The sequence below is a fragment of the Copadichromis virginalis genome, linkage group LG7, assembly GCF_057382275.1.
Source record: "Copadichromis virginalis isolate Kocher_CV1m ecotype Utaka linkage group LG7, C_Virginalis_male_GT1.1, whole genome shotgun sequence".
In the NCBI taxonomy this organism is placed as follows: domain Eukaryota; kingdom Metazoa; phylum Chordata; class Actinopteri; order Cichliformes; family Cichlidae; genus Copadichromis; species Copadichromis virginalis.
This window is the reverse complement of record NC_140624.1, coordinates 25,189,221-25,215,691: the sequence shown is the minus strand read 5'-3', so window position 1 is coordinate 25,215,691 and position 26,471 is coordinate 25,189,221. Positions and strand designations below refer to the sequence as shown.

General features: G+C 39.5%; 1 protein-coding gene across 7 annotated transcripts in view; it reads right to left on the bottom strand.

Annotated features, from left to right (window-relative positions):
• LOC146705096 (suppressor of tumorigenicity 7 protein homolog) overlaps nucleotides 1-26,471 on the bottom strand; it is a 61,695-nt gene that overhangs the window by 6,416 nt on the left and 28,808 nt on the right. For 5 of the 7 annotated variants that reach the window (XM_085462664.1, XM_085462665.1, XM_085462668.1 and 2 more), the window contains 9 exons: nucleotides 8,399-8,481; nucleotides 6,613-6,772; nucleotides 4,696-4,750; nucleotides 4,076-4,191; nucleotides 3,875-3,950; nucleotides 1,630-1,784; nucleotides 1,381-1,478; nucleotides 1,065-1,194; nucleotides 322-394 (listed from right to left, as the gene is read on the bottom strand). In XM_085462664.1, coding sequence (XP_085318790.1) covers nucleotides 322-394; nucleotides 1,065-1,194; nucleotides 1,381-1,478; nucleotides 1,630-1,784; nucleotides 3,875-3,950; nucleotides 4,076-4,191; nucleotides 4,696-4,750; nucleotides 6,613-6,772; nucleotides 8,399-8,481 — 946 coding nt within the window. The remainder of the gene's footprint in view (nucleotides 1-321; nucleotides 395-1,064; nucleotides 1,195-1,380; nucleotides 1,479-1,629; nucleotides 1,785-3,874; nucleotides 3,951-4,075; nucleotides 4,192-4,695; nucleotides 4,751-6,612; nucleotides 6,773-8,398; nucleotides 8,482-26,471) is intronic. The other 2 variants (XM_085462666.1, XM_085462667.1) reach the window with 1 other exon arrangement.

Genomic DNA, 26,471 nt, shown 5'->3' with positions numbered 1-26,471 from the left:
GTTACTTTGATCCATACCTCTCATGAATAGATATAGTAACAAGCAAGAACCAACATTTTACGAAGTGTTAAAAACAAACTAAATTTAAGCAGCTGCAGCATTTATTATACATGCTACACCCTGAACAATCAGGCAGAAAACTCACTTGTCACAGTAACAGCGCTCAAACCTTGGGGTGTCTCACTCTTTCTACATCATCGCTATTCTCTCATTGATACTGAGCACCTCCCTGGAGCCATTTTCAACCCTATCTTAAACTAAATAGCAGTACAGGAATGTCAGATCCCTGAAGAACTGTATGTGATGAAAAGCAATACTCACTTGTCCGATACCGCCCTGGCTTTGAGCAAGGCTGCTGTGTAGCATATTGTTGCAGATTTAGGTAAGCTAATATCTGTGGAGGAGACAAAAAGACAGACAGAGACAGAAAGGACAGGGTGGAGTTTAATGAATGTGGTAAAAGTTTGGAATTACAGGTAACAGTTCGAGGGGAGGCCTGTATTTAAGAATACTGCAGATGCCCACAGGGGGTTGTGAATGAACTTAATGAGTTTGGGTTTCACCTGTGTTTTGTTATCATATCTTAAACTTTCTCTAAGTGTGATTTGCTCTCTTTTTCCAGTTGTGTCATATAAATATCTATAAACAGGAGTAAAAATGTAGTTTCAGAACATGCTGGGCATCCTCAGATAACCCCATGCATACTTCCTGTGTGCGTCTGTGCTCTAACGAAGGCAGAAAAATGATCTTATAAACAACACCTGGCCAAATGCCTGTAGATGGTGTAACACCTGCTTTACAGAATACATCTTAACAGATGCAATTTTTACTTGCAAATAATAATTACATTTTCGCCTGTATGGATTCGGCCCTGCTGTATAAGATATGTGGTCAGAAATGGCCCCGCTCTGGCATTTTAGTTGTTAAAATAACTCGGGCTGCTTGAGGAACAACAAACACTCGACAGGGAATGTGGCGTCTGTACTCGGCTACCTTCAAGTAACTAAATACAGCTTTGTTAGTACAGTTACTGAGCTGCTCACAGGTGGCTGAGTGTCGCTCACCGTCATACTTGGCCAGAACGGCCTGGACGTCGGCGTAGTTCTGGAGCTCTAGTAGCGACTCCAGCAGGTTTTCGTGGATGTTGAACATACTGAGGAGAGGGAACTCCTTCATTAACTGGAAAACACACAACTGTTGTTACATGTAATACCAGACAGGGGGAGACACATGCACAATCAGCAGACATGAGCTTTGGGTCATCACTGTATTACCTCAAAATACTCTGTGACTGTTTATACTGAACCCATTCAGAAATGAATGCACAACACTGTGTGTTTCGGTTTGTGTGGGTTTTCTTCTGGCAGGTTGTGTACTTACATCTCTCATCATTTTAACTGCTTCTCTTGTTCGGCCGAGCTTTCTGGAGCACATGGCCAGCCTCCTCTTTATATACACCAACACATTGGTGTCCCTTCCTGCAAAAACAGAACTTAGCTCAATCAGATCACGCTTACCGTCCTTTTTATTAAAATGCAACAGAGGCTGAGATGGACCAGGACTACCATTCATACTGTCGCTTGATTATTACTGGCTTAGGAAAAGTGTTAAAGCATGGATTACACTCACTGTGCTGGGCTTCATATTGTGTACCATGATGTTGGAGCTGTTGGCTGCGGCGGTAGCAGCCCTCTCCAGCTTTTAGCGCCTGTTTAAATAACCGCTCAGCCTCCATGATGGTGGTGGCCTCCTCCTCTGCCAGCAAGATGTACGCTGTTGCACAGCTGTAGATGGGGATGAGAAGAAGTCAGGGAGTAATAACTAACCTGCTGCATAGCCTCTTATACACTCATTAATTCATTTACCGCCTCTCAGCGGGGTTCCTCGTTTGCCGACAAAGCGCAGCTTCTTTGAGACATAAAAATGCTCCTGAGCCTTGTGTGCTTGTCAGCAGCGTCTGACAGATCACTGATCAAAGAAGTTTTCCTCTGAGTCAACCTGCAGTCACGGCCTTGATACAAGCTGGGAGCAACATGTAGTGCTGACACAGTTCCTCTGCACTGTCTTGGTTGTCACAAATGCTCCTAAAAATAAACCTGAATTTCATGAAAAGAACTAAAGCTGCCTTCCTCTGAATGATGGAAGCACCCGGAAGGCCAGTCTGTGATGAGAAGCTTCAGATCCGCCCTTGACACAAACAAAACCTGCAGTTTACAGTTTTCCAATTTATTACAAACTGATGTGTGTGGACCTAAAAGCAACAGTAGTGTTTGGGACTTGGGGTCTGATTCATGTTTGTGAGCTACTTTTTTGGTAGAAGTTCATAGTATTAGTTTTGCAAAAGCATATTTGGTTGTACGGCATCTAGATGGGATTATGTAAATACTAAATATTAAAAGATACGATCAGCTCTTAGTTTTGATTTTCAGCTTCCTAACTGGAGTCAGCATAAAGCCATTATCAGTGATTACAAGTTAGAAAAATAAAAAATAAAAATGTATTTTTACCGACATTTCATGGTTTGAGCTCGCAGGCCATTGTGTGCACACCAACACTATTGCTACTCATAATCCTTCTACTTCCTCCCTGCACCTTCATCCTCTTCCCCAAACTGAAATTCAAATTAAAGGGTCACAATTCTGGGCGGAGATCCAGAATCCAACACAGATGCTTGACTGAAAGTGGTCACAGTGAAACTTCCAGGGAGAGATGTATAAATAGCAGCCGCGCTGGAAGCATCACAGTGGTGCCCCAAGACACACTGCTGAAGAGAAGACTGGCCAAACTCAAATCAGATGTAGTACTTATGGTCTGCTCATTTGTTATTATTTTTTATATAAAGGTTCCTTTGATTTCATCTGGTATGTGCACAACATATGTTTGGAACAACCATCAGAAAAGCACCAGTTAAATACAGCTGGTCAAATTGACCAAACTCAATTTGATGATAAGAGATTTAATTTGGAAAATTCTTTTGACTAAATTTCTAGCTCTGACAAATATAGGTAAAATATCAAAAAGCCTTCTGAAGGAATGAAATTGAATTTGTCAAAGTCTTGTCATATGTTCCAAGGATGGCCTGATACATTTCCAACAGAGCAGCAGAGCACTGCAGTGCTAAAGATACCCTTCCCCTGCTGCTTTGTTGTTAAATGTATGTAATGTCTCTAACTGATTTCTTCTTTGTTGTGGTTGTATTTATTTAACACTGTCCACGGACATAAAATGAATTTCCAGAAGGATCATAAACTAAATCGAAAGAGAGCGGACCAACAGTCAAATCAGGGGAGATCGGGCTGTTGAGCCAATCCTGTTGTTGCAGTTGTAAAGTCAAGGTTAATGAGAGATTCAGTTTCATGGTGCTGATTGTGGTAAAATGTAGGTTGCTGCTTTCTTTGCTAGACCGTATCCTGTTTTCAGTGCTCTGTGTGGATGAGATTAACATACTTATAATTTCTGGAATCAATACTGAGTTGTTAAAAAAATATAATGTTCTTAAACTGTGTGCATCCACAGTAGAAATACAACTTGTGGAGAAAAAAACCCCTTTTTGAGCGACTTATTAGATTTTACGAGTAATTCTACACATTAGTTTTGTTTTAGTCTTTATTTTCCCTCTTCTGTCTTGTATGATTTAGTTTTATTTCTAGTGGTTTGCCTTTATCAGTCTATACTGTGTGCCATTCTTGTTTTGTTCTTTTTTAATGACTACTGATATACAGACCATGGCTCTCTCCAAATTCATTCAGACATGGATCTCAGAAAACTGCCTTAATATCTACCAAGAGGGCTGCAGAGTAGCTAGACTCTCTTTAGGATTATTAGAATTTGCTTTTATTAATACCTTCAACCCATGACATAATTTTAAACTCACTCTTCAAGCTCCAGAGCTTCATGTGCTGCAGAGATGCGAGCCTGTGGGTTCCTTTCTCTCCACGCCTTCTGCATGACTGCCACCACACAGAGAAACACATTAACATATTAATATGTCAAAGGGGTCACATTACGCCCTCCGCACTTAAATCAAATCACATGGTTATAAACACAGCATATGTATGAATGTGTGTTTGCTTACTGGCATCAGCAGGCCGGAGGTGGTCTGAGTCACAGGTGAAGAAGGTTTGATGATCTTGTGCTGACAGGTTCATGTCATAATATGTCAGCGGCTCTCGACCTGTTACCCAAGTATACCTGGACACCAGCACAGACAGAACGACACGCTTTAATAATAAGCTACTGACTGGCACATTTTTGACAAAACACAGAAAATGAATGACGCGTCTCTGCTAAAGCTCAAACAGAAAACAATTCTGATTGGCGGGTTTACAGCTGAAGAGAAAAACTGGATAATTACAACATGAGGAATCAAAAAGTGGGGGATGACTCAACAGAAGGAACACAGGCAAAGACATCAAAAAGATAACAAAAGAAGAATGGCACATAATAGAGACAGACAAATCAGTAGGGGGAAAGACATAAAAATAAAATCACACAAAGGCACAAGAGAGAAAATAAAGACCAAAACAAATCTGATGACACTCAAGAGGCAGGAAAGTTGACACGAGAAAGACCTGAAAGACTGGAAAAGCAAACAAGAGAAGACACAGATGAGAAAGAACGATGGAAAAGTCAGAGGAAAACTGACTCCAAGTGAGCTGGACTTCAGATGCAGGTTGCTTTGCTGTTGTCACTCACCGGTTATATTCGGCTCCGCGGAATAAATTCAGTGGATTTCTCCATACTTTACATTCTGCAGAAGGGAGACACAAAGAGCACAACAGTAGTGATGAGCGTCAAGGGCAAAGTTGGCACTGAGCTTACTCGGCACACTTCAAAGGGTTCGCCTGCGCATTCTGCCATCTCTACCCTGCAGCTCCATGACTGGCACGTGGATCTATGTGAGAGCATGGCTGACAGAGGAAAGGCCTTCTAACTCCTCAGTGACCAAACAGGTTCCTGCACAAACCTACACTGCTGGCAAGCCTGTGTTTGAGCTGATGGCACTGAACACATCGATGTTGGTACAGGGCTTAACTATATGGGTTTTTATAATATGTATGCACCAATAAGATGTGTGGCTTACAGTGCGCTGATATCAAACATCAACATGACAAGTGCTGCTCAACCAACTAAAAGAGCTCTGCGTGAGCTGAGACGTCCCCTCACTGTGTCACTCAGGATTCAGTTTTGAGAAAATTATGAGAGCAAAAGTTTCAAATGTGCAGTAATCCCTGGAAGCCTAAAGCTCAGACTGACTGCTTCTGCCTACTTTTGGATCTTTATGATGTCAAGATATGAGAGGAGATATCACTAACATGGTCATCTCAAGCACAAACGCTTAAAAAGTAAAGAGAAAATGTCTTCTTTCACATAGTGGATGACCTGCACCAAGGCCCAGCAGAAGATAAATACAGATTATTTTGAATTTTGAGTTATGCAAAGCTCCTCTTGTAGAGTTTAAGAATAAAATAAATTAAGCTGGAAATCAGAATAAGGAGCTCACTTAAATTATTTGATTGCCTTTTTTAAAGAAGATGCATAAAATATCCATGAAAACCCAACACACATCGCAAAACTCATATTCTATTACTAACGACTTAAACAGAGAAAATTATTTCTTATGTGTTTATTCACTGATTTTTGTACTAACTGAATAACAAACTGTCCTGCCTAAACAAACAAAAGCCTCTCACTGACAATAAAACCGAATTTCAAAGTCAAATTAGAAATAAATCAATACTACGCGCACAAAATTCACGCTTTGCCACATTCAATTCCAGAACCATGACTAATCAATCACGGGTCTTCACTGAAAACCCATCTGTGACAAAGACAAATATTAAGCTGCGACATCCATCTCTGAATTGAGCTGAGCGATTTTCACAGAGCAGATTATTAGCCAGCAAACGGAGGATTAGTACACTTGAGCACACATAATCCTATTTCACTCAAAGTTGTTTGGCTGAAAACAAAAGCGGCTGCATCACGTCTCCACAAAGAGTTCAATGACCGAACGCTCGAAAACACGCCGTTAAACTGACTGGGTGAGCTCATTTAACCAAACTGTCACTGCAACTCGTATTTGGTTCTGATTCTTTAATAGACAGAGGCTGTCTGGACTAAAGCAGGCTGGGACTCATGCTGCATTATGTATATGCTTATGTAGCATAAACGTTTTCCCTTATCACTGGCAAAGGAACCAAGGGAATTATTCAGCAGAGACATTTTCCTCTTTTGAAATGAAAGACTTCACAGACGAGCAAATATACATTCAACAGATTAACCAAGATCAAAGCATCACTAATGGAGAAGTCAAGACGCTCGCACAGCTCACTCTGGCTGTGGAAGATGCTTCTAGACAAGCTTTAATTTCTTAGACTGCCTTGTACTGCTTACAGTTCTAACAGTACATTTATTTAAAGAATTGTATTTTTCCAGATCTTAATGCATCTACAAACAAATCCATTTTCTGCTGTTTTTCCAGGTTAGTGGAGCAGCAGTCTAAGCAGATGCATCCAGGCATCCCTCTCCTCCACCCCGCTCTTTCGGTGGGAGACCCAGTCACCTTTTTGCAATCTTTTTCTATAAGCAGATCACAAATGTAGCTCTTACCAGACACACTTTGCCGACTGGAGTCAGCCTCCCCATTACTGGCGTTTGAGTTACTGGGAGAGCTGCTGTCCACTCCTCCCAGCAGGGGGCGCAGGTGGCTCACAGACACCTGCTCTATGAAGGAGGTCCCATATTTTCTGAAATACCACCACTCGAAGATCTGAAAGAAAGAAAGACAGAAAGAAACTCATTCACTTAACTGCTCATTCAATGAAGATGATACATTCAAGTGTTCACATTTTTTGTGCACATTCTTCTTAAATTAGCACCTCTTAAAATAATTCTCTCTTTAACCTGCTTAAAATGGGAGTAAATCTACTTTCAATGCCAGCCACACGATTTTTAATCAGAACAAAGTAAAGACAATTACTAGCTAGTAAAGCTGAGACCTCCAGCAGCTAGCTTAAATAGTTGCTATTCTCCATCTGTTTTAACACATCTTTATTACAGTAATCTGAGTGTGGGCTGATTAACACTGTATCAATGGGAGTCAAGCTTGTGCCACAGAGGCCCCGGTATACTTCACCAATTACCACCTTAGGCCAAAGGAGAGGATCCAATCAGTGAAACCTGCTCTTTGATTGGATGGAATTTAGCAGACAAAACATGGAACTCAATAATAAAATAAATTAAAAAAAAATAACATCGATTGGAAAATTTAAATTTAACTTGAGTAGTGATTCTGTACACACAGTTGTGTTCCAGTGACTAACGACCAACTCAGTTTAGATCATTCAAAATAACTCAAACAAGTGCCTGAAGGCATTTCCATATGGTGAGATTTGCTTCTAGAAGGACTCCAGTATTGATATCTAAACGTGATTATTTTACGAGTTGTACAGACTGCCGACTGCTAAAGCTGATGTACTGTGGAGCTTCTGCTTGAAGGAGGAAATGACAAATTTTGATGGGGCTCCTACAGGAATCTTGGAAAACGAGCAAATTGGAACATCTCTCCCACTTACAGAGAAACGAACACTATTGCTTCGATGAAACCAACTGGCGTCCACATTTCTAAATAATTTCACAGAGCATGTGCAGAGCTCAACACCATTTCCAAGCAGCCTACGCACACTGGCCAATCGCCCGCAGGGGAAGAGAGAGTGAGTTAATTAAGAGAGGGGCTATTTTAAACTGCGCACCAACCACTGTTACACAGTTTGCCGTCTCTGTGAAGAACCTGAAAAAGAAATGAAATACTTGGAGCGTCTTTTGTTTAATGCACAGCAATAGAGAGTTCTATTCTTATCTTTTTCCACATCCCAAACAAAACAACCCAGCACGTGTTCTCGGTAATTTAAAAAGCACAAAAACATTCAGTGTGTTGCATTCTGATGCACCAGGCAGCAGAATAAACACTGATAGTGCAGGGAGATAATCTCATGGAGGACCAAATGAGGTTTGATATCCTTTCATTTCAGCTTTATATGACCTGTGAATGTGTGATTAAAGCCCTAACAAATTATATCCCAGGCTCAAAATCACCAGGGGGCCACCTCTGAAAATTAATTTTCTCCTTTTAACATGGAAGAGAATGTCAAGTAAAAGCACACAGTGATTAAGTTAGATTCATCAAGGATGTGATTTTTGCTTAAAAAAAAATAGATCCATTTCACAGCAGGTTTCAACACCATTTATATTTGATATTTGTATGCTTAAGTATAAACAGGGCAGCCAACTTAAACATTCACACTTTGCAAATAAAAATTACTGCTTTATTTATAATAAATTTAAACCAGTATCAGCTTCAACAATCAACAAATATAAAGAATGAAGCACATCTTACCAATATGAGTCCTGATATGAGGGAGGAAGTACCTGTCAGGGCCACGTAGAACTTGGGCGTCAGGGTGTTGAGAAACATGCTTACTACAAGGAAGACACAGAAAGAATAAAGACAGATTAAAAAAAGGCCTCCTCTACATCACAGGGGAGGTACTTTTGAAAATATATCTTTGAAATGTTGAATATTCATAAAAAATAGGTCATGTCTATAGAGAAGAAGAATAAAGACGGTAAAGACAGACATTAAAAAGACTCAGACATTTATGGTTCCAGCACATGTCATCCACATGCGGTGTTTGGCATTTCCCAGAGAACCCTGCTGCTCACACTTGAAATTACACAACACTATGAAACCCAGGTAGAGTTTAACTTCAGGGAAACGGAAACAAAACTGAGCTCAACTGACAGCCTTAACAGAAATACCATATTTTGAAGCATTTTGCAAAGCTTTGCCACGGAAATGTTATTTATAGCACAAAAATGGAACCCTGGATGATGTCTAAATAACTGTTAACAAGGTTAATATAGTAGAAACAGAGATCGATTTTCTCAGTGTGGTCATAAACTCTGGCTATAGATTCTTAAAGCCTACATTTTAGTCACACTGACAGAGCTGATTATAGGTTGAGATTCTAGCGAGAGTGCACTGCTGGAAGCAGTCCAAGTGGATTTATTTCAAAGTGAATAGTTATAAATTTTTTACAGATTAAAAATGCTGTACAGTTTACAAAGCTAAGCCTTTACAAATCAAATGACATTCCTCCATTTACTATGAAGAAACTGTCAGAGGTGCATACAGAAGCCTTCATTTATCCAATATTTATTTTTAGTGCCTGGGAAATGCCTCTACTCTGAATCGCGACATTTAAAAGCAAAAAATAAATAAAATCAATCAGTGTTTGCTCTTATTCCACTATCACACAGAGCCCTTCACACAGCGATGGCCTGAAACAACCTGAAATATTTTACTAAAATTTGCAGTTGAAGCATCTGTGGATACTCCAATTACTGTGATTAAATATGGGAAAGTTCAGTTCAGTTCATTTTTATTTCAAACATTTCAAACATGTGCCTTCACAATCATTACAAAATATCATTCCATTATTTGTTTGAAAAGGAGTAGGCTGAAGTATTTACTTATTTGTCCCTACCCCCTCGAAAGGGGAATGGCTAGAACCGCATGCACCATAGTTTTCTACTAGCAGCAGATTTGGAAGGAATCTTCAACTACCTTACCGAAAAGATCAGCAGCGTGACCTCTGTGCAACTTCAAATGCCTGATGATCTTCTCTGATTCTTTTAAATGTTTGGCCAGAACACTGACTCGAGAAAGCAACAGAGAGCTGTCTGCAGAGCTCAGAAAGAAGCATCTACATTAAAATGGTAAAGGCTATTATGTTATTCTTACAAATATAAGGTTCATGGGACTGCAGTCAACCTCCTATGATGTGGAAATGGAAAGAAACCATCCAAAACCATTCAAGCTGAACTCCAAGGTCAACATACGTCATTTCTGATCACACCATCCATCACATTTTAAACTACACTTGGTCTCCACTACTGACAGAAAAGACACAAGAGCAAAATGCATGTTGACAAGCCCCAAAGTCCTTTAGACTGATGACACAAAACTGGAGCTTTTTGGCCACTCAGATCAGTTCTATGTTTACAGGTGGAAAAATGATGCTTTAAAAGAAAATAACACCTCACTGTTGAAAGGGCTGGGGGTGGTGGGTTTGGGGCATCTGGCACAGTAAACCTGTGCAGGGCACAATGAACGGCCAAGGCTACCAAGGTGAAAAATACTGCAATGGGATAATGGTCCAAAACCAAAAAAGCTAACAGCACTCAAGAAAGGCTGAGAAATAAACACTGGACTATTCTTAAATGGCCCTCCACGAGCCGGGATCTGAGAATTGCAGTGTGGAGACACTGTCCCTCAAAAGAGCACTTGACAGTTACTCAGGAAGAGTGAGCCGTGTGAGCAAATGCAGACGAGTCATTGTGAAATACAGAGATCATTGTACTGGAGATCACTGTGGTCTGATTTGTGGAAGGGTATCAACAGCTTTGTCCATGTCTGTATATTTGGGGTGCACTGTATACAGTAAGTCATTTCAGATTCACTGTGTGTAGCACTGATTTTCAGACACAGTATCGTTCACATAAATCCCTCATTCAGTCCACAAACAAGTGTTAGCAGCCATCAAGCAAAACAACACACCCTGATTACGGTTTAACAAGACGATGGCCACACTGCCTGAATCCTGATAGCCTCCAGTAATATTAGTTTGTTTTTAACTATAGTTAAAAACTATAGTTAAAAACAAACTAACAAAAACCAACTGAATTTTGTTCTTACTCTTACATCTACAAATCTTTTCTAGCCTCTTCTCTCATGAAATGACAGCTCAATGGGATAAGAATATGGGCTCAAAATGTGGTCATAAATATTTTGTACTTGTAAAAAAGATTTGTGTGTGCGTAAAAAAGATTTGTGTGTGCGTAAAAAAAGATTTGTGTGTGCGTAAAAAAGATTTGTATGTGTAAAAAAGATTTGTGTGTGGACTTAGAAAAAAAACCCCTGCAAGTTACAAGTACGGATTTTTGACCCTATTTTTCTTCCCTTCATCTGATTGGTCAATGTCATGTCAATCACAAATGTAACAATCCAATCAGAGAACAGATGGGTTTGGCTGTCGGAGGGGCGCTGTTTTGAACTGCAGGTCCTTGAAGGGTGATACCGTTTGAAGCTGGAGGATCGCTATATAAATATCTGATAGCAGCTAGGTCCCCTAACTTTCAGTAGCTGTTGAAAGGATAAAGTTGTGGTATATCAGTGGTTAGAAATAACATTATTACTTTAGGATTAGTTTAACACAAAGTCAGGGCTGACCCAGGACCATTGCTGTGAGTCACAGTGCGCAGCATAAAAGTCCTTTCACATCGGATGCAGGATACGCTGCTAATGCTAACTGCTAACTAAAAGCAAAGGATCCAGAATTTGTTGCGCTGGCTGCTGAGCTCTGTGGGTTTTTGCAGCAGCTCTACCTGTACTTAGGGTTGCCAACCGTCCCTTAAAAAAACGGAATAGTCCCGTATTTCGAAACAAAAGTACACGTCCCGTATTGAGCTAATAAGGGACGCACTTTGTCCCGTAATACAGTGAGAATCAAAAGTAGTCTATAACTTTTAATGGAATTAACGCTTTGTTTGAAAACATAATTCCCAGCCCCTCTCCTGCTTTGTGACCAATGAGCTGACAGCACACTTATGACAATTCGAGTATGACAATTCAGATTACTGCTCATCTCATTGGTCGAGGAAAGGTCGCTTACGGAGAAAATACCGGAAGACAACAGATGACCACAACAAGAAGCATGGCCAACAGGGAAACAAACGCCGACACTGCGGTCTCGGACGACAGTAGACCTAAAGCTGGGCAGACACTGTGTGATTTTTTCAGTCACGTTATTCAGCTCCTGCTCAAACTGCACGATTGACTCGCAGGGGTTAGAAGTTGGTAGGTCACGATGCAGGTCTTACACTATACCGCCCGATGCTCTGATGCCTGACCTGAGTGCTCACACTGTGCCTCCATAAAATGAAGGTTATAACAGAAAATCTGTCGCGCTCTCTCTCTCCGTCTTACACTCACACAGACACACACACCACCACCATCAACTTTGCTAAATTGCTAATGAAAAACACTCATCAGGCAGCTGTGATTGAGCAGCAGTGTAAATCCAACTGTTTTCACGGTTGTTGTGGTCGTGATAATTTTGTGATGCCACATCGAAAAGGCTCGGATGAGCTTTCCAAAGTTCTACAAGTTGTGCCTCCATCGCTTGTGTCCAGATCACACGCTGCACAGCCGTGCTGCGCCGTCTTTTACACCAACGTTTACGTGTTTGCGCGTGCGCAGTGTGAGCGGCTGTGGTGAGACCCTCACGAGCGATTGATGATCGGGAGCTGGTCGTGAGGTGTTAATCACTTCTCGTTACCCCACGTATACTACACGATGCACGATGAAGGCCAAAATCGGTCCGATCACTCAAAAATCGGCTCAAAATGGGCCTAAAACCGCACAGTGTGAGCCCAGCATTAGAGCAGCAATGTTTGTTCCCCTCAGACAAAGGGAAGAATGGGAAAAGGAAAACACCTGGCTGGAAAAAGTTAATATGGGCATGTGCAGTGAATATCAGCGCTATGTGGCCAGAAGTGTGATAATATAATTTATTTTGTGTAATAAACAACTGCAAGGATACATGAGTACAATAAATAGATGACTAATACATAAAAGTAATACATAGATGAATAATGATGATGAGTTATGATGCGTAATCATGGGAACAAGCGGGTTTACAAACAGGAGCAGCTGATTAGCATTAGAAAAGCTGAAATAATACCTCAGCTGAAGCCAATTGTACTAAATGCACTAAATGTGCACTGTTACAAGAATGTTTTTCTTTCTATTGTTTTCTATAATTTTAAGTTAAGCAGGACAGAGTTCTTTTAAAGAAAGATTTACTTATATTCTCAAAAGTTAAGCATGACAGGCTTCTGTTTAAGAAAGAGACCTGTTTTACTGTGTTAATGTTGTCATTTTGAGCTAAAAATAAATGGCTAAATGATCATTTGTTTCACATGTGTTCATATCACAAAGAATAGAATATGCATCTACTTAAATCAAATTCAAGTCAAAGGGTTAAAAAAATAATTTCACACACAAAAAAAGAGCTAGAAAATTCACCACACTGGGAAGGGTGAAGACAACTGGGTCGCCCGGCCCTGGCCACGAGGTGTCCCTTATTTATTTTTCAGGGAGTTGGCAACCCTACCTGTACTAGATGCACCTGCTCCTTGTCTTTTCTATCTCTGACTTTATGTCCTCTACAAGAGTTTGTTTTTTTGCTGGTTCTTCAAATGTTCAATAAAAACATGTATGCTAATTCATAACGAAGAAAGCTTTGTAATGAAGACTGTCATTTCCAAAACACTGCCCGCCCCCACCCCGCGGTCCGCAGCGCTGTTGAAAAGGCTGTGGAAGTCCCTGTATTAAACACGTAGACCTGTGACACAAAAATCACCAAACTCGGACGACCACAGACTGTTTTCCTTCGTGGTGATGAAGGAAAACGCTGGGTTGGCATGTAAAAGGGCATTTATTCCCTTCAAAGACCTGCAGTTCAAAAAAAGCGCCCCTCGACAGCCAAACCCATCTGTTCTCTGATTGGATTGTTACATTTGTGATTGACATGACATTGACCAATCAGATGAAGGGAAGAAAAATAGGGTCAAAAAGCCGTACTTGTAACTTGCAGGGGTTTTTTTTCTAAGTCCACACACAAATCTTTTTTACGCACACACAAATCTTTTTTACACACACAAATCTTTTTTACGCACACACAAATTCTTTTTACACATACAAATCTTTTTTACACACACAAATCTTTTTTACGCACACACAAATTCTTTTTACACATACAAATCTTTTTTACACATACAAATCTTTTTTACGCACACACAAATTCTTTTTACACATACAAATCTTTTTTACAAGTACAAAATATTTATGACCACATTTTGAGCCCATATAAGAAGGCTCGATTTAAAAAGAAAAAATTGAAGAAGAGAAACATTAGAAAGCAATATTTAATCATGTGTTTCGCCTGTATCTTACAGCACAGCTTTCCACCATCAAACTGACTGCACATAAAAACTAAACTAACCATTACAGCTGTACCACTTTAGGATTGGGCTCAAAGAAACAGTGTGTTTTGTGCTGCAGATTTCAGCTGAGCCACTCTTGATGCCTCTGCGCTCTGTCTGAAACTTTGCTTTTACTGGTGTTTGAATTGAAACTTCAAAATGACAACACAAATTTTGTTCTTTGAAAATAGATGTTGTCTCATGGGCAAATGGGAGGTCTCACAACTCCGCTGAAACCATCTACCTTCAGTATAAACTTTTCTTTCTGGTGTGTTCTGTGTTAGCTTGTTAGTTTGCAGGTGCTGTCGAGTGTAACCGCAAAAATGGAACCAAATATAGAACCTAAAGGGAAAAGCAAGCTGAATTTTAAATTTTAAAGGGTTAGGATTGGTCAACGAAAAACCCTAAGAGTCCTCTGCCTTCTGTTTGCAATTTTGTTCTGAGAACGGTGTTACAGTACAAAAGCGACAGCTGGTATTGTGAACTGTGACATTTCTACTCACTCATAATCCTTAATTATTTTCACTGGGCCTTCGTTTAGCTCTTCAGGTCATCTACAGGCTAAAACAACCCTTTTAGCTCCAATCCCTTAATAAGCTACCTTGAATTTAAGGCAGCTTCCTTTTTATATGCTGCCCCTCACAAACAAAAGACAAACACGAGGTAGGAGGACCTCCATACTTCAGATGATCATATCAAGTTTCTACACAGACTGTCAGAAACTGAGCAATTACTGCAGACTGAAGCTTGGGCTCCTGGATCTTGGAGAATACTTGTACTGAACTCATTATTTCTGGCCATGTTTAATATGAGCTTCCACCATTGTAATGGTTTATATATGACAGCGCAGAGGAAAATAAAAAGGCAAATTTGAGCTGGATCATTGCAAAAATGAACTCAATGGAAAAAAAAATATTGAACTATTTAAGGAAATAAGTGCTAACTGGGTGATGCTCACAAAATGGTAGCGAGTTAACACCCCTTAATTAAAAATCTAGCACCTTTAATTAAGGAGCAAAAAAGCCAGAGGCCTCGGCTATGTGTGAAAAAGGTTTTTTTGGTTAAAAATTAAATCCAAGAAAAGGAAACAGCACTAGCCTCAAGCCAACGTTTCAGACATAAAATAATGATTCACTACGGAGTGGCTGAAGATTATAGGTAAAGTCTTTCCACACAATCAGCTGCTGACTTGCTCTTTGTACAGCCACTCTGCACGCATACTGAAGTTGATGATTAAACAACATAACAGAAGAATTAAAAAAAATAAATAAATAAATCATATCTCAATTATTCTGTTTGATACTGCGATCATGGATACTCATAGAATTTGGAAAAATTGTGCACAACTTAAGAAAAGATTGTGGAAATAAATAATTAAATGACAAACTTGCATAATGATAAATGATAAATCACTCCCTGCCGCAGCCTGGCAGGGAGTGATCGTGGACTTTAGCTAAAACTAAAGGGAAATGGCAAAACCCGGGGACTTACTACAAAACAAAAATTATTTAAAGATCGATCACCATGTTGATTATCTGTAAATAGTTGGTAGAAGTCAAGGCTGTAATTAAACACTGAATGGCAAATTTTCCAATACCATCCTGTTTTCTGGCGACAAAGCAGGACATCTCCCTCGTGCATTTGGTGTAAAGTTTAGAGATCTTATTAGCTGACGTAAACAATGCCATACTGGCAAGGTACTGTATTTTGGTTGGGTTGTCATGTTAATTTCCTGTGAATCACACGGAGGATAAGAAAGGCAGACAAAAGATTCAGAAACCCAGCCTCATTTGCACTCAGAAACACACACGTGCATAAATTAAGTGCAGCTGGACAGCTATTCATTGCAGTGAAGTGGAGGCTCTCATCCCAGCAGAGAAGCTCTTTCAGTTAGGTCTATGGAAAAACAGGCTTAGCAGCTGCTGTAAGTCTGCAGTGTCTGGTCTCTCAACCACTGCTGTCTGGCTGGAAAAGCACTCTTCATCCAGCCAATAAATCTAGCCATAACTAATATACAGTGTTAGTATATTCATAATCCAAATGTCACACATTCAAACTCCCAAAACAATTAAAGCTTGACATCAGAATACAACATTTATTTATCCCTGTTTTACATCATTCTGGATTTGGATTTATTGGCTGTCAGAAACGTGAAATGGTTTTTGTTACCGGTAACTAAAGGGTAGATCTATTTTTAGTTTGTACAAAAACTCCCCAACTTTTCATAAACAGTAAAAACATATATAGTTCATATCGTCTAAAGGGCTTTAAGTGGCCTAGAAAAGCATTATGTAAATGCTGGTATATTTTGATTTACCAAAGTCTAAAATGATGAGATCAGTGCATTTACAAGTAATCCTAAGTGTGCACTCTGTAAGGGAGCAGATAAGAGTCAGAGTCCACGACCACCTGCTGTTTAACCTTTTAGTTTGTGAGGGGCGGCGAATCACAAGAAGTTCATTTAAAGGGAAAGGTGCTGAAACAACTTATTTCAGACAGAGGATGACCTGAGGGTTATAGGAAGCTGCTGTAGTCAAGTCAAAGAACAAAAAGCTGAGACAGAAAAGAGCTTTTACTCCTCAGAAAATGTAAGAGTTATTGTGACACTGATTTCAGCTAGCCAGACTCACATTGCCTCTGTTTTAACAGCTATTTAATTTGATATGCAGAACAAGGTTCTCTCATTTACATGGCTCTGCAACTAACTACAATCATGAAGCTTGACTGAAATCATGCTTAGTTCACCAGTCCATGCGCTCCACGTCCTGCTGGGAGTAAGCGCTACATTATTCCAAATTCATGTTACTGAATTGAATTTACAATGAAAAATGGCTTTGAGAACCTACCATGTTTGACAAACTTTATTAATCATCAAAATCCTGCATACTTAAACTAATGGTTCAATCTAACGTCAATGTGAGGAGACAATTCTTCCACACACTAATTTTATTTGTTACATTGCCATGACCCAACCTGGTGACACTTCATGCTCTAACTGCACTTACCTTTAGCCTCGTTGGCTGCTACAATTACTACCAAGAGTTAATACTAGCCAGAAAATAGCGAGAGAGTCGGGTTTGAGAGTAAGAAGATGAATTGGAGGGACAAATTCTATCAGGCAGATTCAGGACTAAATGTCACTGGAGACAACAAAAGATGTGACCTTTACTGAAGAGGGGGGACAGTCGGCAGACTGCTGGCCTGACTTGAATGATAAAAGACATGACGTGAGACACACGTGAACACGCCTATTCAGACATACACGTAGTCTTCTATCTCATATACGCACATACACAAAGTGTGTCCATCAGTTACAAGAAAAGAAAAAGTAAGACGTCAGTTAATTTGTGTTTTAAATAAAAATCACTGATCCTTTTTGAAGGATGATAATAAAGAACCACTTCCAAATGGTCAAATACATTATAAGCCTCCAAGTTTGATGAGCACTGTTCATCAAAGTGCAGCTTTTGCAGCACCTTAATCTCATGCAAATATTTTTGTTCTCTCCATAGTGGTTTGTCTGTAGCCAAACAAGTTACCATTTATTTAAGTTAATGAAATGTTTCATTTTTTTAATTGATCCAGATCCAGGAAGTAGGAGGTATTACGTCTCAGATCACCTTTACTTTCTGTGCTCCTAGTGAACTATAAAAATCATAATGTACACTACACAGTCTGATCATGACATCAATAAGGAAAGTGATTCAGATCGGCGCATGCAATCTTATCAATATTCTGTCCTTTTAAAATACTTTCAAAACAGCATGGCTGATCCCTGTGTCGACAGATAGCTCTAATCCCATTCTGATTCTTTGAGTAATGCATTTATTTATGACATACAACATACACTGCACTAGGAATTTTAATTTCAACAATATCTTTTCTTCCAATAATTTTTATTTGAATAAAAAATTTGAAAATTATGCAAAATTTGAAAATTATTTGAAATTTGAATTTGAATTTGAAAATTTAATTTTTAAAGCAATATCAAGATAAAACTGTCATGTTTTTAATGTATTTTTGTGTAAAAAGCTCTCAAGTTGTCTTCTCTTATCTTTGCATCATAAATCAAGAACTCCTATTTCCTCTACAATGCTGGCTCTTTTCTCAAAGACGCAATTTAGTTCAGCTTGATGACAAAAAGAACTTTTGGTCAACAAAAATACTCCAGTAAAAGTTGAAGTATTGAAGCAACTTTACTCAAGTAAAAGTGAAAACATACAGGATTTACACAACTGAATTTAACAAGACGTTTTGTAAGCCGTCCTGGCTGCTGTCCATCCCCTACACTGACACTATACTGTTTATACTGTCTTTAACTAGACGGTATACAGTTGGTATAAAGGTGGAATTCAGTGAATGAGTCTGAGCATCATCAGCTTAAATTCAAGTTCATTTCTGCTACACTTGACATAGCCTAGCATAACCATGAGGACCACACCCACTGTGCATCAGTCCAAGACAATGCTTCAAACTCACCACAGTATGACAAGCTGTGCAATCCAGCACTAAACTACACAGTAGTTTTGACATTTGAGTAACGCAAAGTTAGTATAGCTTACTTTGTTTACAGGACATTTCACAATATTGAAACTACATCATACAAACTTCACTGTTCAGTCCTTTAAATCTAACCTTGCTTCTCACTCCCCTGTCCTGTCTAACGTCTTACATCGTTTGTCTTTGTGACTAAAGTTAGCTTGAATTCTTTTCTCTCCCTGAAACATACAGCTCCGCACCTTCACACAACACAGCGTGCAACAAGCTTTGTTGAGCTGATTGAAATGTTAACTTAAAAAAGCACTATTTAGGTTCTGAAGTACTTAAACCACAACCTAGAGTAACGAGCCTGTTTGTAGATGTAAGTAGAAAATAATTTTTAATATGTAGAAGTAGAAAGTACAGCTTTTTGTGTAAAAATGTAGGAAGTAAAAGTAAAAAGTTATCTGTGGTATAATAAGTAGAGAACAGATACCTGAAAAATTCTATGTAAATGCAATAGCATTGTATTTGTACTCTGGTCAAAAAAATCTTAAATCACCAGCTATTTCATCAGGTACACCTTGCTAATATTAGATGGACGCTCCTTTTTGTAAATAAATAAAGAAGTGGCAAGTTTCTTGGGGACAAGCTTTACTGCTCACATATGGAGCTGAACTGTATCCTACGAGTTTCTTCTTTCATGTTGTTGAACTGCTGATTACATTTAAAACGTTTAAAGAGCTTGGAAGGGGTTAAGACGCACAAATGCATATTGGATTAGCACTGGGAATAAAAAAAAGCAATACAGAAACATTTTCAGATAGTTTAGTTGACTTAATCTACAAACAGAGCTGTAACTTTCAGCACTGGGAATAGGTTGCTGTAACAGGGTGATGGCTGTGCTTAAAGACGTGCATTAATCTCGTGTTTTCTTGTAAGAAGCAGTTTGCGGGTGGCATGAGACAAAGCTAGGAGGGTCTTGGAGGCTGCCTGCATCCCAATGTATGTTGTAAGTCACTGCAGCTCAGCTGTTCATGCTTGAAATGCTAGTTGGCAGTGCTGATTAGGCAGGGCCTCATAGCCTGGCTCATATTGCAGGCCCTTGCTGATTGGGAAGGAGAGCCTGTCTTGGTCCGACTACCTCTGCTGACCTTTTACTAAGATGGACATCTCTCACCGCAGCAAAAGTGCATGTGTAACAGGGTCCATGGTTTTGAGATTTTGGCTTTACCTTCGTGTAAATGTGCAGGGTTGACAACATGCCTTTAATGCAGAAAAAAAAAATTCCAGGCTATATGAATAGCTCAGAGCTTATTTAGTGTTATTTCTAACAAGGCTCTGTTACTTATTGCCAAGAGAAATGTTCACAGTAGCTACCATTTGTGCACACATGTTAGATTATTATCAGCACTGAAAAATTAATGATCTTCAAACTTAAGAACTGTGTTAACCGAGGACAGAGACAGTTAAAGTAACTCATCTAAACATACGAGGAATTTATTTTGGGTATCTATGGAAACAGTTGAAACAAAGAACGTAGAGCCAAACTGGTACTTTTCCCTTGCGCGGAAAAAAGATCTAACAGCTAAGTCTCTATTAATCAGAAGACAGACTGTATCCATATTTGTATTGTATAATGCTCAACATCCAAACATAAATATAGAACCCGTTCCAGGACAAAAACTGAGAGTCTTCTGCAATTAAGGTGCCACTTAAACACAGCAGCCCAAAAATATTCATCTAATTTACAAGTGTGTAATCATAATATCAAAAAAGCCAATAATTTTAAATCAGAGAAAGCATAATTTACACGAAGACTAGAAAGTAAAACAATAAAAACTTCCAGAGAGATGCCAGCAGAAAATCTGCTTTTTAAGTGTCTTTTTAAGCACCTAGAAGATCATTGTTTTACAAGATTTGTTATCTTCATTTAAAAAAAGATTTAAAATAAAATGCAACATACAAAACTGCTTTGGGGAGGCCTTAAATGCATTGGCATTAACATTGCGTTCCGTTCATGTCAATAAAGCAACTGGAAAAAAGGAGAATAACTGATGGACAAGGCAATTGCTGTTGTAATCTTACAACAACTGGGATTTTGTGCAGGAGCTTTGTAGATGCTGATACAATCAAAATAACCCTTCTTCCCCATTTAAAATATCTTTTTTAATATCATTAGAGAATAAAAGCAATACATGAAAAACAAGCACAGGTGGCAGAAAGAAAAAAAAACACAAAAGCAAAAAACACCAAACAAGGCTTATTAAGCCATCCACAACAGGCCACTTTGTAAACACAGATATCAGCAACAGCTCGCATATTCCTAACACACAAGCACACACAGATACACAACTAAAACATAACACACACACACACAAAATCAGCAGGCCTTCACCCACGCGCTGAGCAAACAGTCCACTTCATGAATATCAATACGAAATGTACAGGACCACCTGCTATACAATATAAAGGCCGTGTGCAAAGAAAAAGATCAGAAACACGGCTGCCATACAGTTCCTGACTACACATAGCCCGTCAGCTGCACACCAAATAAAGCAGCACCAGATAACTTACCCTCCATTCCACTGACATATCCACTGGAGCCACCAGCACACTAACATTTGCTACTTCAAAAAAGTAAAAAAATATATATATATTTTTGGTTAAACCTGATGTTTTGTTGCTCTTTCAAAAAGAAAAGGAACAAAAACCAAAGCCTTTGGGAGTCCATATCAATACCCACATCTAATCAGAAGCTAGTCAACTTTCATAGAGCACATTTATTAGTGAGGGCTCTGGTTTGGTCACGTTTTCTTGATTGGGGCCCGTCTTTGAATGACAGCAGGGCAACACAACTGTGAGCCAGTTCTGTCCTCCTCTTCCTCTAGTAAACCAGCAGAATAAGTACAAAGGGGAGTCTGAAGATGCCAGTCCAGCCAATCAATAACATGGATTTTAATAAAGGGAGGTGGGGGAGGTTTGCTACTTAGTCTCCTCCTGCAGAGGTAACCATGACAACCCCAAATGACCCTACAGGAAAATGGATGAAGCAATCTTTTAGAGATACGGAAGACCCTTCAAATCTGTTAATAATACAAAAGAAATTATTATTTTCTGTTAACCTTTATTTAATACAAATTAATTTAAGCAGCAGCCTCTTTGACACACACACACACACACACACACACACACACACACACACACACACACACACACACACACACACACACACCCTTTTACTTTTAGCCTCAGCCAAGTATCATGTCATTTATCAAAATGTCCACTGACCCATTTTAAATGGAGAAAACTCAGGTTTAAATATTTTTGTCCCCACAAAGCTGTTGAGGGGACGGTTTAACATTATCATCAGCTCACGTCAGAGGCATAATTTCTCACTTGATCAATTTATTAGATTCAATAACATTCGGGTCATGAGGCACTTCCTTTCTTTTTTCAGCCTGCTGAAACACTAGAGTGATGATGTGGAAAGCAATGGAAAATTAAAAGGCTAACAAGATTAGCTGCAATATCACGTTTATGGTTGAACAAGATGATGACAAATGCAGCAATTTCCTCTACAAGATGCTGCTGAGCCAATTCAATTATTACTGTGCTTCCTTGAGGATCCACAGAGAGGAATGATTAAAAAAACAAAAAACAAAAACAAAAGATAGCAACCGCCAATGATTTAGTAACGCACTGCTCCTTTACAAAACACGAGCAACAAACACTACTAAGCGTAATGAGAGTCTGATTAATAGTAAATGGACTAGTACTTGTACAACGCCTTTCCACTCAGTTTTGAGCACTTAAAGTGCTTTCACTACAAGTCTCATTTACTCAGTCACACACATTCATACAGTGCTTTTATATATACACACCTAAGCATTTTTATGTAATATTCACACACACTCACATGGATGAATTGGAAGGCCGTATAGCTTATGGCCATACTACCCTGACGATAAAGAGGATGGAAATACTAATTTTACCACAATTCTGAGAAAGAAAGAAAAAGCTCCACAAAATCCCAAATGTTTGGGAATGACAGCAACTAAGCCATAAAGTGGTAGGCTACATAAAATCACAGAGCAGGGTCAGTGGACGCTGAGGCGCATAGTCCACAGAGTCAATCAGTACTGACCTCCAAACTTCACGTGGCCCTCATGTTATCATGCTTCTCTGTCTGGCAATGCAACAAATGTGTCTGGGTTTGGCGGTTGCCATGAGAATGGTACTTATCTGTTTGGTGGGGGGTGAGGGGATTATAGTGTGTGGTTGTTTTTCAGGAGTTGGACTCGGCCCCTTATTTCTAGTGAAAAGAACTCTTAATGCTTCAGCAAGACATTTTGGACGATTTCATGCTCCCAACTTTGTTTGTTTGGGAATGGGCCCTTCCTGTTTCAACATGGCTGTGCATCAGTGCAAAAAGCAAGGTCCATAAAGAAATGGATGAGGGAGTTTGGTGTGGAAGAACTTCACTGGCCTGCACAGAGTCCTGACCTCAAACTGATAGAACACCTTTGGGACTAAGGACACTGTGAGCCAGGCCTTTGCCTCCAACATCAGTGTCCATCTCAGAAATGTATTTCTCAAAGAAGAGTTGAAGCTGTTATAGCTTCGACTCTGTCAGGGTGGGCTGACATATTATTAAACTCTATGAATTACGTATGAGATTTCACTCAAGTTCATACATGTGTTCCTGCCTAGCTCTGGAAACCCTGGGTTAATTTAGTGAGTTGATAACCAGCTTCTCGTGACCGCTTATCCTGACTGGCAATGTTAAGGTAATTAAATAGAGATAAGGTAAGTTAAAGGATACCCCGGTACGTTGTGAGTCTGTTCTTTTAGTGGCAGACAGCAAAGCTCCACCATGTTTACCTGCCCCTTAAGTGAACTGGTAAATACTCTTCACACAGACTGGTATGAGATTCTGTCCATATCATTGTGCTTCAAGCCTTATTCCCATTAAAGCTCATTCTGGTAACCTAAAAATACTTTTCATCAGCAGCCAAGCACACATAATAATTATGGAGGAGGGTGAACACCAAAAACAGTCATGTTATAATGCGTCATCTCACCCACCAACAGCATAGGGACCAGCTTATCTCATTAAATTGACTCTGCTTACACTGAACCTGCTTGGTTTTTGAGGTTAGTTGCATCCTTCGGAGTTCTCTTGGAGTAATTACAGGTGAACGTTATCCAGACAAGCAGGGATTTGGAGGGATAAGAAGCTTTCAATTGGATGATCACCATGGGAATTTGAACGCCAGTACTAACACTGATAGTGTATGTCAATGTTCAGAATATTTTATGCTTTAAACAATTCAACTCTTAACAACTTATAACAAAGAAATACATCACCACTTAAAATTAATATCAAGGATACTCTTAAATTATCCACCAACTGTAATTTAAGCCACAAATGCACCAGCAACTACCTATCTTGTGACTCTGGTGGGAATCAAATTTGCTGACATACCAGAGATGAAGGCACTTTAAGCAGGTTTAAATATTTAAACCTGCTTAAAGAAAACATGAAAACAAACATAGTTAAGTACTCAAATAAATTCAGCAATATGCAAAAGAGAGCAGGGTGAGAATAAACTAAAGAGATGCAGAATTACCTCACCGCTACTGGTTCTTGCCAAGTCTCTGATTATTAAAGCTCAGGATATTCAGCTGTGTTTCTGTTGGCACAGGCTATGCAATGCTGAAGTTAAGGATGGCAACAGCAAATGGCCCGGGAGCTGGTCCTGTCTGTTGAATACATTCACAACCAGCCTTAAATCCATATACAGATATTTAGTAATGTGATAAGGTTGGTAACATAACAATAGATGATGTATCTAACAATATCTTGGATTTAGAGAGGACCGTAAAAATAGCCAAGACTGTTCTCCGTGTATTTTAAATTTAAAAAGCACAATAACTGTCAGGGAATAGGAAGTTCTGACATTGGAGGGTTAATAGAAGTATTTGCTGTTGTGGAGATTTTCCATAATACTGATTTTCCTTTATTTCTTTGTTTGCCTTGATTTGTCTGCAAATGTACATTTTGTACAAGGCAGAGAGAGAAAAAATAAAGCAGCTATTAAAACAGCAAGGTTAACACTACTGAGGAAGGCCAGCTTGAAAAAAAAAAAGAATGGTTAAATTAATGCAATTAAATGGGCTTTTTACACAATTTCACGCACCACGTAGTCAAATCGTTTAACAATAGACTGTGGTCATTTAAACTTAGTGGCTCAGATATATGTTTCTGACAAAGCATAGAAGTGTACCAAATGGCAGTTCTATATTCTAATTCGTCAACTGGAGACGTGTGCTGAATATGACCTGGAAGTCCGGAGGTCAAAATGGCGAGACAGAAGATGGCCCCTAGGGAGGTCGAGAACGACCAAGCTAAGATCCTGTGGGACTTCTACATATAGATGGACAAACTGGTGATGGCTAACCAACTGGACATATTAGTGGTGGACAAGCAGAGGAAGACGGCCATAGTGATATATGTAGCTATACCGACTGATAGCAACATCAGGAAGAAGGAACACGAAAGCTCAACAGAGAAGGCAACAGTGATCCTAGTGGTAATCGGAGCACTCAATGCAGTGACTCCTGAGCAAGGCAATGGCAAATGGATCCAGCAGATCCCAGGAACAACATCAGAGTTCTCTGTCCAGAAAAGCACAGGTCTAGAAACAGCAGATATACTGCGCAGGACCCTCAAGCTCCCAGGCCTCTGGTAGAGGACCCAAGCTTGAAGGATAATCACCGCCTGCAGGGGCGAGAGGGGAATTTTTTAAATTTTGTTTTGGGTTTTGTTTAATAAAAAAGATAACTGGATGTCTGGTTCTAATTTCCCAGTGTGGCCTTTAGAGATACAATCTCTGACACCCCTGGGTTAAGTCTTTAGTATGGGGTCTCTATGGCAGTACTGGATAATCCCTCTTTTGTAGTGCTGGCTGTACAACAGTAGGCAATAGTTTACCACTGGGCCTTGCACCTATTTAGTAAGGATTTAGGGTCAGAGGTCATGATCCAATCAAATACATTAGTGTTGCTTTCATGGTATATAAGACCTTACTGAAAGCCCATTAACTACAATAAGCCTCATTTTTAGCTCTCTTGACTTCCAGCCACTATATAAGCTCAGAAGACCAAAATAGCAGTAGTCAGCAGTTACCACAGAAACCTGATCACTCTGCCGTCTTGCTGTTCTTACGGGGGTTACCACAGCAACAGAGACAGCTGGTTGCCGTCAGAGTGCTTTCATCAAATGGCCATCTTCAGTAAGCACCTTATTCTGCTCTTGGGCACGGACAATAGAACAGCAAATACAATACACAACCTGAAGTTTCCTGAGGTTAAAGGCCATTGGTGGCTCATCCCTGCACTGAAAGATAAAGTGACCCTCTCACGCAAACAGCCAAAGCAATATCCAGCTTTAAAAAAAAAGTATTCCAAAATTACCACTGATGAAAGAACATACACTGATGGATTGGTTTGACTAAGGTATGGCCCAAAGCAATCCTCCCACAATGAAAACATACCTACATATGCCAGCTGCATTCCCATGAGCTCATCCTTATTAGTAGGGATATTGTTGGCAATTTAACATTAAGCTTCCAAAGAAATGCCATAGACCATGCTGATCAGGGCTTTAAAATCCTACTCAGTGTTTTTGCTGCATGCTGAAAAATACTGCTGCCCCTTAAAAAGCAACAGACTTAACTACACATGGAACAGTTATCCTCATGTGGGGTGTGCTGCATTACACTCCAAAGCCAGGGAAAAATAAGAAACAACAACAAGAAATCTGTGATTGTTCTGTTCTATCAGCACAATACTAAGAATGAGACATATGTTTATATGTT